This window comes from Pseudonaja textilis, chromosome 1 (assembly GCF_049901715.1).
Source record: "Pseudonaja textilis isolate UNSWEBS1 chromosome 1, rPseTex1.2, whole genome shotgun sequence".
Classification (NCBI taxonomy): domain Eukaryota; kingdom Metazoa; phylum Chordata; class Lepidosauria; order Squamata; family Elapidae; genus Pseudonaja; species Pseudonaja textilis.
The window spans coordinates 158,470,089-158,489,560 of NC_141990.1; the positions used below are offsets into that span (position 1 = coordinate 158,470,089).

General features: G+C 38.1%; 2 protein-coding genes across 3 annotated transcripts; one reads left to right on the forward strand and one right to left on the reverse strand.

Moving 5' to 3' along the window:
- Positions 1-583: 583 nt before the first annotated feature.
- On the reverse strand, positions 584-4,115 carry TRIM13 (tripartite motif containing 13). 2 transcript variants are annotated; one of them, XM_026707665.2, is made up of 2 exons: positions 3,970-4,115; positions 584-2,242 (listed from the first exon to the last, which is right to left on the reverse strand). In XM_026707665.2, exon 2 carries the CDS (start codon positions 2,234-2,236, stop codon positions 1,013-1,015), a length of 1,224 nt encoding a protein of 407 aa, XP_026563450.1. In that variant the 5' UTR covers positions 2,237-2,242; positions 3,970-4,115; the 3' UTR covers positions 584-1,012. The 2 variants fall into 2 exon arrangements, with proteins under 2 accessions (XP_026563450.1, XP_026563449.1); XM_026707664.2 differs by having other exon boundaries at positions 3,778-4,077.
- Positions 4,116-6,179: 2,064 nt separating this feature from the next.
- Positions 6,180-14,445, forward strand: SPRYD7 (SPRY domain containing 7). Its single transcript, XM_026707666.2, has 5 exons — positions 6,180-6,329; positions 8,915-9,031; positions 9,470-9,636; positions 12,992-13,094; positions 13,608-14,445. The coding sequence occupies exons 1-5, from the start codon at positions 6,197-6,199 to the stop codon at positions 13,703-13,705; spliced, it is 618 nt and encodes a 205-aa protein (XP_026563451.1). The 5' UTR covers positions 6,180-6,196; the 3' UTR covers positions 13,706-14,445.
- Positions 14,446-19,472: the final 5,027 nt, after the last annotated feature.

Below are 19,472 nucleotides of genomic sequence, written 5' to 3' on the forward strand. Positions count from 1 at the left end.
CGATTTCTCATTTAATGACCACTTCACTTAGTGGCAGAGTTGCTGGTCCTGATTAAAGTTGTACACAAAGACCCCTACTGTTGTAATGGTATGGATAATTACTTTGGGAAACTGGGCAAAGTAATGCTTCCCAGCAAAGATCAAATGAGAGTGAGCACATCCCACAGGGCATAGTAAATGGAACAAGAGGCTCAGGAAGAGCACCTCCTCAAGTTACGAGGCTGTAAAAGGGATGGTGAGAGGACTGTACTTTTAGACTTGCAAGACTCTCCTAATGTAGTTTTACAATGAAGTAGAATTAACATACCTGGCTATGCGTCCTGCCTAGTCTCCCTGGTAAGCCTGACCACTGTAACCTTAATGCATCCATCATGTAAATAATGCCGAAAATGAACTTTCTATCATTTGTGCAGGATCCACATCTGATTACAAGAATTTCTACTGAAAGACACTCACATACCTCCCTAACAGCATGAACTTGTATAACATTCCATAGATTTGGCTACTGACAATTCTACATAACTTGTGTTACTGTAACTGTTAGTTGTAAAAAAAAAGTGATTTGCAAGCCCAAGATGTTCCAGTTTCATTTTGTATTGAGTTGCTTATAAACATACAAAAGTTAATTTGTTACTTCCTAGGTTCACATATATTAATAACCAATTACAAAATTTGCAATATTTCTGAAGGACCAAGATTTGTTGAAATAATATACAATCATTATTTATGTATTATACCCATGCAAACATATTTCCAACTTATACTCCAATCTGAAACTCAAACATATTTTTATAAATAAAAAAGGTTTACATGTTCCACTATACACATTACTTTCTAAACAAAATCAAGTCATGTAATTTTACTTTCAGAAAACAATACAAAGTCAGCTTTTAACATGAGTTGCAGAATAGTTCAATACATGAATAATCAAGACCATTTCAAATATAAAAAAAGTTTACATTTAAAAAAAGAACTCACTGATTTTGAAAATGTACTTCCTGAACATGAAGATTCATAAAAGTTTGTACATGCACATAAATTGGGCAACATTATTCAACAACACATGGATATAATTTACACATTTTTCACTTAAAATAGCAGCACTATCAGCTACTTTTTCCCAGTATAAAATAGCATGATCTGCCATCTCTGTTGGGTCTGTCAGATAACCTGTGCCAAACGCAGAAACAAAAGTTTTCCAATACTGAAAAGTTTTGCCCCAAAAATCTGTAACACATACTTGAGTAATAACAATCAGTAAACAAATTAAAGCAGTTACTAAAAAACGTGCTGAAAGGAAGGTATTTGTCATCCAATTGAAGGAGCTTTTCTCTTGAGGTAGTGAAAGTTTATCCACATCTGCTAGCTTAAATTGTTCCCACTGACTAGTATCAACATCCTTAATTGTAGATTTGATGTCTACAGTAACACAAGGCAATCTAGTTTCCTTTATCACTTTGATTTTCTCTCTAAACTCTTGCATCTGTTGTAAAAACAAAATGGGTTCAGATACATTCTTAAATGTTTCTGCAATATTAAACACAGTTTGCTGTTCTTGTATGATAGTGTTCAGCTTGTTGATTTCTGGATCATAAGCCTGCATAACTGCAAGCTTCATGGTTTCAAAGTCTGAGAGGATCTCATTCTTCTTTTGTTCCAAAGTATATTGTAATTTCTCAAAAAAATCTTTTACTCTGTCATAATCCTTTGTCAACATCTGGAGAGCTTTTCGTTTGCTGGTTTCCAAAGTTGCTAGTCGAGAAAGTGCATCTCCACAATGCCATGCTTCAAACACTTGGGATAGTGTCTCAAAAGCACGCTTTTCTTGACAGTAAGCATCCTCAATAGAGCAAAAGAGATGTTTTATGTGATCTCCTCGAGTGGCACAAATGCCACATATAAGTTGTGTGTCTGTCTGGCAAAAAATATTAAGAGGCTGACCACTGTGCACTTTACAGACAGGCATTTTTGTTGATATTTTAATCTTGTTATATTTTTCGACAATGCCTTTTAGTGAATAGTTAACCTGGAGATTATTAACCCCTGTTACTGTAGTTTCCTTTCGACATGTCGGACATTTAAAAGGTGATGGTCTCCAAATAACATTCCGAGTATTTCCCTCTAAGATCCCTTCCAAACATTTTCTACAGAAGTTATGTGAACAAGGTAATGCTCGTGGATCATCAAACAAGCCACAACAAATGGGACATGTAAGGTCTTCTTCAAGGAGCTCCATTCTTCTCTATAACAAAGAGATAAAAATATAAGCAACAAATACTCATAATCAGTCTTAAGAAACTGAAATTTCTTGCATGCATTTCTACATAAAACTACTTTGCAAAAGAACATAAAAAGAGTTCGGTGAATTTACTTCTTACCAAATGAATAAAATGGCAAGAATTTCAAGATTGCAAATGAATAAGAAAAGATGTATTAAATGTTATTCTGTGACTAACTCATCTTCAAATAAAAGAAAAAATGGATAAGGAACATAAAGTAACAGTCCATAAGGCCTGGTACCATTGGTGCTGGAATTAATATCACTTGCAGGTACAACATAGTCTGAACCGTAATTCCTTGCAGTTAACCCTGCCCCTGATGGTTTTATAAATATGTCCACGTCCTTGTGAAGAATATCAAAGTGTTTTGCTATTATCAGTTTTTGAGGTTTTTCTCTAACTCCTTTGACTAGAAAAACAATTGCACCACAATAGCTTCAGAAAATTCCAGTGGCTCCTGCCAGTGACCATTACTATCATATTGGTAATTCAGAGCAGTAGGCTAATGCTATTCTCTCAAGATATAAGACTTTCCCAAGCAATGTCCCCATGCCATAATACCACCTTTACCTAGAATGGTTCTCAAATTTTGCTTTGGGATCCCTTTTACATTCTTAGAAATGACCCCAAAGAGTTTTGGTTTATGTGGGTTACATCTCTTGATCTTTACTGTATTAAACATTAAAATCGAGAAAGTTTAAAATATTTGACTTTGCAGATGCTCTGAAAGGATCTTGGGGACCCTCCAGGACCCCCAGATCATTTTAAGAACTACTGACCTATAGTTTTCTATTCCCACAACCCCACCCCACCCCTTTTTTTCATAACAAAGCAGGTAAGAAAGAGGCCTTCACTCCTTCTAAAGCAATTTTCGGCCACTTTATTTTTTAAAGCTATATATTCACACTTGCTTAACACCTTGGTTACTTAATCGGCTCCATTCACTGAGTTTACCCAATATACTAAAACAAAAGCTAACCAGAGGCTGGTTCACACAATATACAAGACTGAAGTGGTGTAGGGTTTCCTGCCTAGGCAGGGGTTGGACTAGACGACCTCCAAGGTCCCTTCCAACTCTGTTATTCTATTCTATTCTATATTCTATTCTATGACCAGCTAGTTTGTGGGACATGGATGCCAGTTTGATCTAATGGTTAAGGCCATCAGGTTAGAAACTAGTAGGAGCTTTGAGCTCTAGTCGCCTTAGAAAGGCAGCGGGTGACTTTTGGGCCAGTCTCTTTCCCAGCCCTAGAAAAGAGGCAAAGGCAAACCACCTCTGGGGAAACCATGCCAAGAAAACCGCAGCGCCCTCGACGCTTTTGCCAAGGCACCGGACGCCAAAATACAAATGGGCCAAGCGTGGTTTCTGCCTGGGCGGTTGGGGGACAGGGACCGTGCGAAGCACCGCCAGAGGCGCGCGTGGGGTGCCGCCATCGCAGCAGAACGCAGCCATCACTGCCCGACTGCTAGGGACCGGGGCAGAAGCCTTCAGCCTCACCTGCCGAGAGAGACGCTTACAGTACAGGGAAGGAGGTGGGTACAATGGAAGCCATCCTGGCGGCCCCTCCTGTGTCAGAGCTGCTGATCCTGCAGCGCCGCCGCCGCCGCCGCCGCCGGGCTCATGCCTTCCCTTCCGCGGGAAGCGTCCCCGAAGGAGGCCCAGCACGACGCCCGTCAAGGTCCAGCTCACCTGCAGGTCGCCTTGAGAGGGCCCCGCCCCTGATTCCTAGGAGGAGACGAGAGGCTGCAAGTTCTGCCGCGGAGGACGCTTCCCCAGTCCAAAAAAAAAGGATCCGGTGGGGCGGGACTTCCGCTCTCCCTCCTTTTCCGCTTGGCCACAGATAACATCCGCGAAAGCTGCCCTGGAAGGCCATTTTCACGTGCTTTGAGAACTACGCCTAACGTCATGACGTAAGGGCGGGGCTTGGGTTTCTGCTTCTTCTCCAATCATGTTTGAAGTGGCTTTTTCCTTGTCTCGCCTTCTTCGTCTGTCGGCTGAAACTGGAGTGGGGAACGTGTCCCCTAATTAACTAGGAGCTGTTTGCAGGAAAGGAAGCGCCAGATTAATAAGTAGCTTCGGCTTTCATTTGCCCATGATTGTTTCACAAGGAACACTTCCTAGAGTCAAGAAAAAAGAAAGAAAGGGTTGACGCTTTAGAACAGGGTTGTCCAACCGTGGCAACTTTAAGACTTGTGGACTTCAACTCCCATCAGCCAGCTTTGCTGGCTGAGGAATTCTGGGAGTTGATGTCCACAAGTCTTAAAGTTGCCACGGTTGGACAACCCTGCTTTAGAGGAATTAAAGTTAAAGTTTTGTAAACCAAAGAGAATGGAATATAATGGACAAATATGAGATGATACGAATGCATGAGAATAAAAGGTGGTTGTAAATATGTATATAATTGTAGATAATTGAAGATAAATGTAAATAGAAATAATATGCAGCTAGCACTATACTAATAACATAAGAGAAAAGGGAAATGAGCTGTTATGTGTATCTCTATACTATAGCTTGTAGGGCCAAAATGATGGCCAAGAAAGTCACACTATGTTCAATTGTTCTTTAATGTTTATTCAATAAAATTTATTAAAAAAAATTAAAAAAGAAAGACTTCCTGTGAAACACTCCAGTGTTTTTCAAACTTGGTAGCTACGTGGGCTTCAATTACCAGAATTCCCCAGCCAGCATAAAGTCCCACATCTTAAAAGTTGGCAATTTTGAAAAACATTATTCAGAGTCTTTGAAGCCTGGATTTGGGATGAAAACATTGATACTCAGCTCCCAAAATATGCTATTGGATATGGTACCTTAACTGGGCAAAACATTTCCAAAACACTTTGCTAAGAAAACTAGAGGGCCTTGTCCAGCCATTTTTTGAGAATTGGACACGATTGAACAGGAAAAGAAATCCTTCCAAAGAGGATTATTTTCAATATAGCTTCTAATTTATGAATGAGGAAAGGGTTCTTGCCTAGCAAACCAGTTGGGATTTGGTTAACAATGGCAACATCAGTTGCTTGAGATCACTGTCACTAAGCAATGAAGTCATGTCATGTTGTACTCTATGACCACATCGTGCTGGAAATTCCATTCCCAATTACCATTTATAAACCAGGAACTACCTGTATATCCTTTTCTACAACATTGTTGAGCATCAGTACCTGGATAATTCCTAAAACTACTTTACGGTAAATAGTCTTTCAAGCCACAAGGATGCATAAGTTCAGTTTCTAGTACAGGACCCCATAGAATAAGATCTGACTATATAAATCTGATTATTTCAAATGTAGATTGGATTAGGAGTATTTTGCCTCCTGGTGGTTGTCCAAAGAAAAGAATCCTATGAAAGGGCTACACACAGGATTACTGCTTTCTCTATTAGAGAAAATAGATAAATTCCTTGCCCTTGGATACAAAATGGGGGTGAAAATCATGCATCGACAGTGCCGGGCTCCCAGGGCAGTTTCCCAGGGATAGGCAGTCAAGCTTCCCTGGGACCTCCTTTTCTGTGTCCTATTTGCTTTTTAAGTGGATGTTTGGGGCATTTGGGGAGGTAGCCAACAATTCTGCACAAAAATGTATCCACGGAATGAGCTCATTGTAAGAAATAACATTGTGTAATGCTAAATTGTGATTTTAAAAGGCGCTGGTTACAAAACAAGACAACCTGTTGACATTCTGCTTCATTTCAGAAGGCGGGCCTGTCTCTTCTCTGCCTGCGAGTTGTGTGGTCCGTTCTATGAAGAACGGCCCTTCCCAGCAGAGGAGAAACTCAGGCTGCTGAGTTTGCGTGGATTTGTTGCTGGGGCGCCTGCCCCGCACATGGAAGCCTTCACTGATCAGCCGACCGGGAACCGAAAGTGTGTGGAGAAAAGCTGAAGCCGCCGCCTTTTGAAGCTAGAGCGGCCGAGCAACCATGGCGGCGTCGGCAGGGGCGGCCTCGGGCTCCGTGTGGTGTTGCCTGCGCTGGGCTTGGTGCGGAGAAGGCAGCGCCGGGCACATCCCTCTCAAGGAGATGCCGTCGGTGCTGCTGGACACGCAACAGATGGGTAAGGGCAACCGCTCTCGCAGGGTTGATTTCCCCTGGAAACGGCATTTTAAAGAAATCGGAAAGCGCCCCGTTCGTTTCTAAATCTGCGTTGAAATCTTATGCTAAATCTTGTGCTATTAACGAAACAATATGTTTAAATTTCTGTTTCTGTGTTTGTAACAATTGAAAGGTGTAATTTCTCTATGCTTCTGTCCCCCCGTCCAAGAAGGTTTGATTTGCGCTAGGAAAAAAAGAGTAAAAGGTGGTAATATCTGTTTAATTTACTGTTTTAATAAATAATTTACTTAAATGTGAATTTAATAAATGCATATTTTTTTTGAGTTCAAAGTGCATTCTTACCTATAGCAAGGAAATTACAAATCTGTTACATTTTTCCTATCCTTAAGTAATTATATCGATGCACTCTGCTACAACTAAAGTTGTTTACAAGTTATCCTTAGAAATGTGAATAAACAAAATACTAATTAATTAAATATATATGATTAATGTGGAGGCAGCACTGAGTCTCCTTCCTCTTCCCCATTTAAATATGTGGTTTCACGTGTTATTTAAAAAACAGGTTCAGAATGAAATTGTCAATCTTTTAATCCCCTTAGAGAAACCTGTGAAAGAGCAACACTTAGAAAATTGACTAGTTCTGATATTTGTTCCTTAAAACTGTAAAACGGACAGAAATTATGAGGTTTGAAGTACATGTGGTTGGGAGACTTTACAGCAAGGAAAACTGGTTGTAAAATGGGAACACAGGTGGATTTTCTGTCTTAAATGGGCTCTTCCTTATTAACTGCTCCATGAAATCACTCCAGCTCAACAGTGGAGATCAGGAGTCATCAGTGTGCAGGTGATACACAGTTGTGTACAGTATCTCAAACTGGGCCAAACAGAAGATGGAGCTGAGCTGCTATTCCTGTACCCAGAACCTGTGAAAGTCTGGATGGGGAAAAATAGACTGAGACTTAATTTCAGCAAGACTGAATGGATTTGGAGACCAATTGATACCAGTTTATTTCATATTAGATTTTGGATAGGATTGAGCACCTTTGTTATAAGCTTTTCGTAATTTTGATGGTCGTCTTGAACTCACAGCTCCATCTGTGGCCAAGCAGGCTTTTGCACAAGTGCATGCCTTGGTTACCCCATAGACTATTATCGTGTATTGTTTACATGGGGCTGGCCTTGAAGACTACTCAGAAGATGCAGCTAGTCCAGAATATAATGGCTTCAATAATTATGGATACACCTTTTTTTATCTGGATAACACCACTATTTTGAGAAGTGCAAAAATTATTGTTGGGTTCTAGGTATGATTCAAGGTGCTGATGGTCGCCTTTAAAGTCCATTTACAAGCAGTATCTGCCCATCTAAAGCAAAAATATATTGAAACTTAAATGTTTTAAAGTTCTTTTCAGAAGGATTAGGATAGTTGGAAAATTGTATTGTAGAATGTGCTAGCATCCTTTTAAGTTAATTGCATTGATTCTTGGTTAAATTGTTCTTATGTGCAAAATATATTTTTTCAAATGTCTGTTTGAAAAAGTTTTGACATTTTACCCTTTGATTCTAAATGCATATTGGAAATATATGCTCCATCATACTTAATTGCATTTTCTAGAAAAAAAAATTACACAACCTATAGTCCAGTTCAGAGGTCTCCAACCTTGGCAACTTTAAGACTTGTGGATTTCAACTCCCAGAATTCTCCAGCCAGCTGTCTTAAAGTTTTATTTTTATTTTATTTTTATTTGTCAATTGCTTACAAGATAACAGGTATAAGTAAAAACATAGTTATGAATACATGGATATATATAAGAAAAATAAATATATATATATAAAAGAAACAATAGGACAGGCCCCCTACAGACCTCCTAGGAAAGGGGCGAGGTCAATAGTAGACAGTCTAAGGTTAACGTTTTTGGGGTTTGGGGAAAAAAAACACAGTCAGGTAGAGTATTCCAGACATTGACCAGCTATGCTGGCTGGAGAATTCTGGGAGTTGAAGTCCACAAGTCTTAAAGTTGCCAAGGTTGGAGACCTCTGGTCCAGTTAATATGTAATGAACTTCACTGGTCCTGAGAAGAATGGGCTTCACGTGGTTGCTTTCTTATTGCTTCTATTATACACTCTTGGGAAAAAATAAGAGTTTCTGTGTCAAAAACACAAGCAGCTGACTGATCAGTGGGACATAGGAGGGGAGCCTGCTGATGTGCCTGCAGTCTTTTCTGTTCCACTCCTACCCTCTTGTCATGTGGGATAGATGCATCGACAATGGAATGCCTGCTTTTGAAACAACCTATTTATCTATGTTCCCTTGGACAACTTGAAAAGTGGTTAAAGCCCCCAACTCTGCATGCGCTTGGAGTCTCCCAATGTTACTTCACCACACATTCTGTAGGGTGCTATAGGATTTGTGAAAAAAAAATTGGCAGGTGGGACAAGGTATTGGGGTGAAAAATAAATGAACATTTGTTACATTTCCTTGACAATGAAATTCAAGGAAATCAATGTTGATTGTCTGCATAAAAATTGTAAGTCTTCAACATAGTTCAAAGTGTTTTCTGCATGTTGATGCTTTATATTCTGCAGGAACAGATGTTGTCGTTGTAAAAAATGGACGACGAGTATGCGGTACAGGGGGTTGCTTAGCTAATGCTCCTTTGCATCAGAACAAGAGCTACTTTGAATTTAAAATTCAATCTACAGGTCAGTCAAAATCAACTTTTTCAAGAATTCATTTCATATTCATATAGAATCAAAATCTCTGTAATGGCTGTACAGATAGACTATCATTTGGAAATTATATTTTATATATATTTTATAAATACTATGAACTGTTGTAATGGCTATTGAAAATTTCTAATCCTTACATAACTTAATATCTTTATCCACTATTGCTGTTTTTCAGTGATCAGTTAAGAAAAGTTCAGCTATATAATTGCATACGGAAATTTCAGCTATTATACTTATTAGCTTTCATTTATGAATGTTTTCTCACAGCAATGAATTACTAAGTATTATTATCTTCATTGGAGACAATTTAGAATTGCTTCTTAATGTGGCAAACCCAGAAAAACTATTTTCCCTGGTTTTTATCTAATAGACTATGTCATTCCATTTTTTTTGCCTCTACTGTGATTTCAGGAATCTGGGGTGTTGGAGTTGCAACTCAGAAAGTCAACTTGAACCAAATTCCTCTTGGGAATGATGTAAATAGTCTAGTTCTGAGAAATGATGGAACTCTTTACTACAACAATGAAGAAAAGAACAGATTGCCAGCAAACAGTCTGCCACAGGAGGGTGATGTTGTAGTGAGTTTCAGTTTGTTTTGTTCACTATCATTTATGCAAATAAAAATACCTGAAAAGAATGTGACCTATTGCTGAAATCTCATACTAGTAATTGCTCTGTATCAAAACATTCCTTTATATGTCTCTTTTATGTCAGTTTTGGTTAAAGTTACTGTTAGCTTAAAAAAATTGAATATGCCTGCCTTTGAAAAACTAGCAACATACATCTGTACTGAAGCAGACATATTTATATTGAAGTCATTCCCTTTTCACTGAAATATTATTCTAATAGAAGATAAAAGAGGGAAAAATTGTAGAAAAATATTAGTTTAATATAACACAGCATTCACAAAATCATTTTAATAGCAGAGCTTAAACATTACAGACAGTACTTTACTTACAAACAGGTTACATTCCAAGAGGCTGTTCATATAAGTCCATTTTATTTGTAAATCCAAGTGTATATATAACCACCTCCTGACTTCTGACACCTTCTAGATTAGAGTTGCAGACAGGTTTGTTTATATCAGAAAAAGTTCGTCAGTAGAGTAATCTCTGTATTGCTTAATGGGTATTATATAATGTGAATCAGGCATGTTGTCTTTATATTGTTCCTAAATAAATATAGCTTTCATATTGCATGTTTCATAGATACTCATCAATAGATAAAAAAAAATCTATCAAAATGTAGAATATTTTTGTGTGAAGCATCATTGTTAATGTTTAGTTTCTTAGGATAGATTTAACAATAGTAAAATTGTAAAATCTCTCAATGATATGGGTTGAACTTTTGTTGCTTTCTGGACATCTACTTAAGAATCCGATAAGGATTTTATTATTAACATTTTAGGGTCCTTCCTGGATTCCAATAATAAGTAAAAAAAAACCTATCTAATTAGTTGTTAGTTCTTCTTCCTCATATATTTTTGCTTTTTTTAAAAAAAACACCCCATGATCAAGTGTTTTTTGTAATGTTTTCTATATTTAATTTGCTAATATTCTAACCAATTTAAACATAAAGGTAGTTCTTCCTCTGTCACACTCAGAAGTAGAAATATATAGCCGAATTTGATTTTCAGTACAGGAATAAAGTTTCATTATCCTTCTATTATGCTTTATAAAATTCTATTTTCTCTTGGAAGCCTTTTTTCCATTCTAAATTTGGATCCTGCTAAATTCTTTATCTATTTTTTTTCAGACCAAGTATTCTAAAATTCAAGGTATAATGAGTTTTCAGAGTCCTTATAATTACAAATTCCAAGATGATATAGTCACTGTTTTTAATGGTCTTCAAGTTGCAGCTCTGTGTTTGGAATTTTGACAGCACATTATGAATGCTGACAAAAAGACTATACAGGTAAAACTCAAAAAATTAGAATATCGTGCAAAAGTTCATTTATTTCAGTAATTCAACTTAAAAGGTGAACCTAATATATGAGATAGACTCATTACATGCAAAGCAAGATAGTTCAAGCCGTGATGTGTCATAATTGTGATGATTATGGCTTACAGCTCATGAAAACCCCAAATCCACAATCTCAGAAAATTAGAATATTACATGGAATCAATAAAACAAGGATTGTACATAGAACAATATCAGACCTCTGAAAAGTATAAGCATGCATACGTACTCAGTACTTGGTTTGGGGCCCTTTTGCAGCAATTACTGCCTCAGTGCGGCGTGGCATGGAAGCTATCAGCCTGTGGCACTGCTGAGGTGTTATGGAAGACCAGGATGCTTCAATAGCGGCCTTCAGCTCTACTGCATTGTTCGGTCTCATGTCTCTTATCTTTCTCTTGGCAATGCCCCATAGAGTCTCTATGGGGTTCAAGTCAGGCAAGTTTGCTGGCCAATCAAGCACAGTAATCCCACGGTCATTGAACCAGGTTTTGGTGCTTTTGGCAGTGAGGGCAGGTGCCAAGTCAAGCTGAAAAATGAAGTCACATCCCCATAAAGCTCATCTGCGTAAGGAAGCGTGAAGTTCCCCCAAATCTTCTGGTAGACAGCTGCATTGACCCTGGACTTAATGAAGCACAGTGGACCAACACCAGCAGATGACATGGCTCCCCAAATCAACACAGACTGTGGAAACTTCACACTGGACTTCAAACATCTTGCAGTGTGTGTCTCTCCATTCTTCTTCCACTCTGGGTCCTTGGTTTCCAAATGAGATGCAAAAGTTGCTCTCATCAGAAAAGAGGACTTTGGACCACTGAGCAACAGACCAGTTCTGTTTTTCTTTAGCCCAGGTAAGACGCTTCTGATGTTGTTTGTTCAGGAGCGGCTTGACAAGAGGAATACGACATTTGAAGCCCATGTCTCTCCAGCCTCAGTCCCCAACACTTGTGAAAGTCCCCAACACTTTTGAATGGCCTTTTCTTGACAATCCTCTCCAGGCTGCGGCCATCCCTGCTGCTTGTGCACCTTTTTCTTCCACACTTTTCCCTTCCACATAACTTTCTATTAGTGTGCTTTGATACAGCACTTTGGAAACATCCAACTTCTTTTGCAATTGCCTTTTAAGGCTTTCCCTCCTTAGGAAGGGTGTCAGTGATGGTTTTCTGCACAACTGTCAGGTCAGCAGTCTTTCCCATGATTGTGATTCCTACTGAACCAGACTGAGAGACCATTTAAAGGCTCAGGAACCCTTTGCAGGTGTTATGGCTTAATTAGCTGATTATGGTGGGACACTTTGAGCCTAAAATATTGAACCTTTTCACAATATTCTAATTTTCTGAGATTGTGGATTTGAGGTTTCATGAGCTGTAAGACAATAATCATCACAATTATGACACATCATGGCTTGAACTATCTTGCTTTGCATGTAATGAATCTATCTAATATATTAGGTTCACCTTTTAAGTTGCAATACTGAAATAAATGAACTTTTGCACGATATTCTAATTTTTCGAGTTTCACCTGTAGTAGGAAAGCAGACAGATTTCCAAAGTAGGGAATTATAGTTGCCTACTCCCCCCCACCCACATCTAACGGTGATTTAGCAGTTTACGTGGAGCAGTGTTAGAAATCCAAAGTAAGGTTGAATTTGTGATCTTTTGCTTCAAGAGGATCACCTTTTATCTTTATAGTAGGGGACAAGATTCTTCTATTTTTTCAGGTGATAATTGTACTTTTATTGTTTTCTGAGACAAGCATTATTTTGATTGGCAGTGAATAGTTTCATGTTGTGGGGAAAAAGTGGAAGAGGAAGGAATATTATGTATATTTATTGCCTGAGTTACATATAAAGTAAAAAAGATGAAATAAAATGTATTAAATATCAGCCTAAAATATTCGGGTGTGTGTGTGTGTGTGTTCAAATAAAACAAAAAGGTAGAGAAAAGTTTACATATAAAACTCATATCTGTCTTACAGGGTATTACATATGACCATGTAGAACTAAATGTTTATTTAAATGGAAAAAATATGCACTGTCCAGCCTCAGGAATCAGAGGAACAGTCTTCCCTGCGGTCTATGGTAAGGAGACATTCTCAAAATCTATTTTAGTGAATGAAGTGTTACACTTCACCTGGGTTCAGCTACCTACTCATCCATAAACTGAACTGGGTAATTGGGCTAAATCATCATCTCTATTCCATGTTAACTACTACCTCTATCGAATACTTCTTATGTACCCATTAAATTTCTGTATGACACTGATTTCAGCACGAGCCTAAAAAAATTCAAACATATAGTTATGTCACTGGTAATGCAGCAGAAAGTTCAGGGTTAGTAAGCTGCTTATTATGGATTGCCAAATGACTCTGTGTGGTTTAACAGCTGAAAAAAAAAAACACATGTAAAAGAATACAGCTGACTAATAGAAGATAATAACAAAACAAAATCAAAACATCTGTGTGGAGATCATTCTAGAGGGAAGGAATTGCAATACACTTCATCTTCTAGAAAGCCTGAACACCCAATGAGGTTTGCAGTAATAAAGAGCATTTGAATGTGATATGTATATCTTCTCTGTTTTTTTCCTTGCAGTTGATGATAGTGCCATTTTGGATTGTCAGTTCAGTGACTTCTGTCATGCTCCTCCTGCAGGTTTTGAAAAGATACTCTTTGAACAGCAGATTTTCTGAAGGTTCCTACTGCAGATTTATTAACTAGCACTTTTTACAACCCATTCTTTCAAACTTCACATTTTCCCCAGAATACCAATGTTGTATTTGATCAGTCTGTTTAATGTTTGGGAAAATATCTATAATGTTTTGGAAACTATGTTGCTGGTTTAGATTTATTTACTGTTTGTGATATATTTGTATTTGATGTAAAGAGATACAGCTGACAGTATGTAGTGACAATGGACTCTAAGAATGATGTATATTATGCTATACAGTGAAAATGTTTTGTAAATATTGTCACATTTCCATAAAATAGCAGTGTCTAATAGTTATTCGACAATGTTTCTCTAATATATGTAGTAATTGGAGAAAGTAATTTTGAGGATAACAAAAACAATGAAAATATTGATACCTGTTTCAGGGCATTTACATTAAACTCAGAATAAATTTCTGCCTGTTAAAAACCAGGCTGCTAATATCTATCATACGAAAGCTGTCAACGGAACAAACAAAGTAGTACTTTATCACAAGCCTATTGCTTGTTGTGATAAAGCTTTATTTTTTTAATTCTTTATTACATTTTTGGAGTTCTGCAGAAATATAAAATGTACAAACTGCTCTATGTTCATTTTTATGGTTATTTTAAATGGCTTTTCTTGTGCACTGAGAATATATATATACAACTTCCTGTACATCCAGAAGTATGAAACCTTGCTGTAAGGAAATTACTATATCAGAATTATAAGCTTTTGTCTGTCCTTATATTTTGTTGTGGGAGGTAGGGAAAGGAAATAACTTTGAGATTCCATTTTCATATTTCATATATTTATACCATGGCAAATAAGTGGAAAAGTGATTTGCTCTATTTTGTTATATAGGCTTTGTAGTCTTAAGATTTAAAGAATGTGCATTCTTCATAATATACTAATGTTAGAAAACTTTCCTATTAATTTTATTCTTCTTCAAGGAGGTGTCCTTTTTCAGCCTTGTAGGAAATTCTTTTCCAACAGCTCCTTACAGATATACATATGAATTCAGTTTGTGCTATTGGCAAATATTCTGGAACCAAATTTCGCACTTGGAAAGATATGTGTACAAACACTTAAGTCTGCTACTATAAAGTTATGCATTTAACCCAATTTACTACAGTAACTCAAATTTCAGGGAAATGTATCAGCAAGAGATAAAATGGGTAATAGTAACAAATCGTATATGTTTCTAGATATATTTTAGCTACAGTTGCCCATTTGATCCTCTTAAAATTAAAGATAGAATATTCTAACATATATGTAAAGAACATCTCTTTTGGTTATTATAGGGCACTTGAAAAGATGAAAAAGGTATAGTTGAGAAAATAAATTTAAAATATTTTTAGAATTGAATATGATTTAAAATTCATTCCCAAATTTTAAATATATGCCACCTTAGATAATTTTCATTTCATGTTCTTTTCCTAGTCCTTTTAAAAGCATCTGTTTGGCTACAGCAGAGATAGCATACTTTATAACATTAAATATGAATTTAAACTCTGCCATTTTAATATTCTGTCCTCTAATTTAGTTTTTAACAGTGTTAACACTTGTGATCTTCAAACACTACATAAATCTGAATGTGATCCTCAAAACAGATCTCCCTCCACTGCATGACTGGAAGTCTGGGAACATGTTTTGGGATTTAACTTACTCCATATCTTCAATAGCGTATTTCTTGAACATTTCATTTATTACCTGTCAATATTAAAGTTTTTACAAACCACTCTTCACATTTTCTGAATGTAGGCTTTCAAAATAGATTGTTGCTTGTGTACTCTCTAATAAAATCAGCTTTAAAAATCTGTAGAACTGCCTCAAAACCTTCAAAGTACAATCATGATCCGGACAGTCACATCTTGATAAAACTGGTTTTACAGTTTCTCAATTGAGTAGAATACATCTAATTAGCTATTAAATCAAGGAGAGTAACAACCATTTAATAGAATAACAGTTGGAAGGGACCTTGGAGGTCTTCTAGTCCAACCCCCTGGTCAGGCCTAAAGACACATTTCCTGACAGAACAATCAGTAGAACAACTTGCCTCCAGAAGTTATAAATGCTCCAAATTTTAAAGAACAGATTGGACAACCATTTATCTAAAATGGTATAGGGCTTCCTGCCTGAGCAGGGTGTTGGATAGAAGACTTCCAAGGTCCCTTCCATGTGTATTCTGTTAAGTTGTTACATCTCTTTTCAACAAGCTTTCAGGATGTAGATTCCAGCATTTTGTTCTTACCAGACTTATTAGAAAAAAAGGAGATTCAATTCTAAGATTTGTATTCATAAGGCCAAAATATAAACACTTAATCCTCTCCAGATTTGGAGTACAGCTACTTCATCATATGAGTATTTGCTGCATTCTGTATCTTGACTAAAGAACTGAGACAAATTAGAAACAGACATTTCTCATTCTGAAAGAATAGATTCGGGGATGTTATATACTACACCATGTTAGTTCTAAAACAGCCATTCCAGGATAATATAAGTAGTCCTCAACTTGTGACCATAATGGAGCCCAAAATTTCACTGTAAGTAATGGAAATTGAAAGGCATCCATGTGACTGATTCAATATTATGGCTTTTTGGGAGCAGTCATTAAATAATGCCATGGTTCTTCAGTGAACCCATTCCTATAAGCATTTTTTGCTAGAAAAGGCTGAAAACAGTAAAAAAAAAAAAGTACACTGCAGTCTTAGGACTGCAGAACACTGCAACCAGCCATAAAGGTGAACTGGTTGCAAAGTTCCCAAAATGCAATCATGTGACCATGAGGAAGAGCCAACTTTGGTATCCCAGAATTGTGTTGTAAGAAGCTTGGGGGAGGGAATCTGTTATAACTTTGAACTATCACTAAATGGCTAATTGTTAAGGGAGGACTACCTGTACAGTGATATATCAGTTAACTCTACTGGTCTGGAGAGCCAGTCTGGTCTAATTATTAAGTGCTGGTTTGTGAGTTCTAGTCCCACCTTAGGCATGAAAGCCAGCTAGGTAACTGGGCTAGGCAGTCACTCTTAACCCAATTCACCTCACTGGGTTATTATGAGAAAAATAGGAGGAGGAAGGAGTATTAGGTACATTTGCCACGAAAATAAAGGCAGGATATAAATAACATAAAAGTAAATATTAGCCAGAAAACATCATTCTCTAGAAAATTAATAAACCAAATTTTTTTAGAATTACTGTATATCACTGCTAGTTGTTCAACTATCTTCCTGCAACTAGCGTGGCTGCAGTTGACTGATAGGTATTATGATTTTCACAGTCTAGAGTCTCTTGGAGATTGATTGTGAGAGCATGCCTTTCAAGATAACCGAAAACTTTAAAAAAAACAGTTCCTGGACACAGCCAATACTTTGATAAATGTAATTAACCTAAAAGAACAGCAATCATAATCATAAAAATATCTACATTTTCCTTCAAAGAACCTCATCCACATCTTTGGTATAGTTTTATCTCTTACTGCCATCCCATGGTTGTCTGAATGTTAGCTAAACAAATGAGGGAGCCTTATTTCTGTGTACAATAGTTGAAAATCTGAAAAAAAAAAATAGTCCAGATGGTGCTTTGAGGGACCACCTCTCCCTAGGTATCTCTACCCATCCCACCAGGGGTGGGTTTCTACTGGTTCTGTCCACCTCTGTAGAACCGGTTGCTCCAAAGAGTAGCAGACATAGATCCAGTTCTATGTCTGCTGCTCTTTTGGCCCACCTGCTCGCCCAGGCTCTTACCTGACCTTTATTTCCTGCTTTTTCAACTGCAGCTGCTTTGCACGACACAGCTGCGGTTGAAAAAGCAGGAAAACAGGGCTTTCCCAACCGCTGCGCACTTGCATGCAGCACTGCTCAGCTGTCCGGGCAGCTTAGCAGGTTGTAAATTGCACTCGCACGACTCACGCATTACGCTAATAGACAGAACGGGTAGTTATACCAGTCGGATCCCATCTCTGCATCCCACCTAATCTGGCAGAATGAACTGGTCCCATCAAGAATGGGACCAGGAAGAGAGTGGTTTGGTTATTCTGCCTGTTTTTTGGGACATCATCTCCACAGAGATTAGATTAGTCCTGATTCCTGGTTTGTAAGAATCTTTTGCAAGACCTTGAAGATGTGGCTGTGTTTCTGCATTGGGGGTTCGGAAACCAAGCCCACAAGTTAATTTAAGTTGATTGCTCTTTTATCTTGGCAGCTGATTATTGCTTTTTCTGTTTCTAACTGTTGTTAGCCACCCATAGTCACTGTGAAGAGATGGGCAGTTATATAAATTAAAATATATTTTAAATTGTTTGAACTGCAGCATTTAAGATCGTAATTTTATTCGGTGAAAAATATCTCTTGGCAAGATTTTGAAAGCAATATTAAATCATGCAAAGAAGAAGGAAAACCACACTTTGAGGATGCTAATATCACTATCATTAAATCAACAGAAATCCCTTAGGATCTACCAGTTTCCAAGGATGGATGGTCCTAATCCTCCATTTGCACTAAGTATGCAAATTTTGATCAAACTTGGAGATTTTTTTCAACTTGCATCCCATCTGTCTCATTTATCTGTTTATTCTCCATAACTCATAAAGCCAACTGCTGCCTTTGTTAGAAGAAAATACTTAAAGGTGGTTATATTAACTATCCATTGGAATTTCTGCATTCGATACACTGTACCAGCTAAGACCAAAAATTGGGAAACTTTTTGAAAGTTTCAGAAATCCCTTAGGATCTACCAGTTTCCAAGGATGGATGGTCCTAATCCTCCATTTGCACTAAGTATGCAAATCTAAGTTTCAGTTTTAAAAAAAAAGTCTTATCTTGGTATTTGGATCAGAGCAAATTTCTACACTTTCCCTTTTTATTGCAAACATAAACCCATAAGCCCACAGTCACATCTCAGGCATGGCTGTCTTATGGGGCAACCTCATGCCAGAGCATGAAGAATGAATTTATTTATCCAAGGCAAAACGCCTTGTGATCCCCAAGGTAGATTTTGAAATGGTCACATCATGGCTGTTGACCCATGGGATTCTTTAATAGGCTTCCGAATATTGCCAGGTATCCCAATATGAGGGGCAAAGACTAATTCCATTTCCAACTCTATTGAATACTGTATTCATGGGAGGGAAAAATCAAGCCTTACAAAATTTGTGGTTGAGCACAGCATTACTTGCAGTGAACGTTTTTAATTGTTGCTTTATATGGCAAGCTAAACAACCAGAAACATCAAATATATTTGTTTAGCCACGGTTTCTTCAATAAGACAAAATTAGTCGGGTTCCTACCTTGGCGACAAGTGATCGCCCTCGACTTATAAGACACAACGACTAGGTTCACCAAGTCTATATAACTGCTTCGCACTCTGCTGACCCCTCAAAGCCCACCGCCCGTCCCTTTAAGGCGGCTGCTAGCTAAGCTCTTCCCTGGGAGCCTCAGTGAACTTCAGACCAAGTCTTAGCGGACTTCGGCCCGGTTAAGAGGAAAACTGAGCAACTCCTTTCCCTTCAGCCTCTACTTTCCCGCTTATTCAGCCCGGCGCCAACCCTCCATTCCTGCGCCGCACGTGGGCAGCTGTCATTTCCGCTAAGAAAAGCGAGTGGAAACCACCCTAGCAAAGGCCGGCTCAGCCTCCCGGCCACTGGCGCCTGGAAATACCTCTCTGCTCCTGCAACAGGCCGGGCGGCCGAGCGCATGCGCCGCCCTCCGCCGTTTCCCGTTTGTTTCGTCACTGAGCGTCTGCCTGCCCGTTCCGCCCCCCTCCCCTTT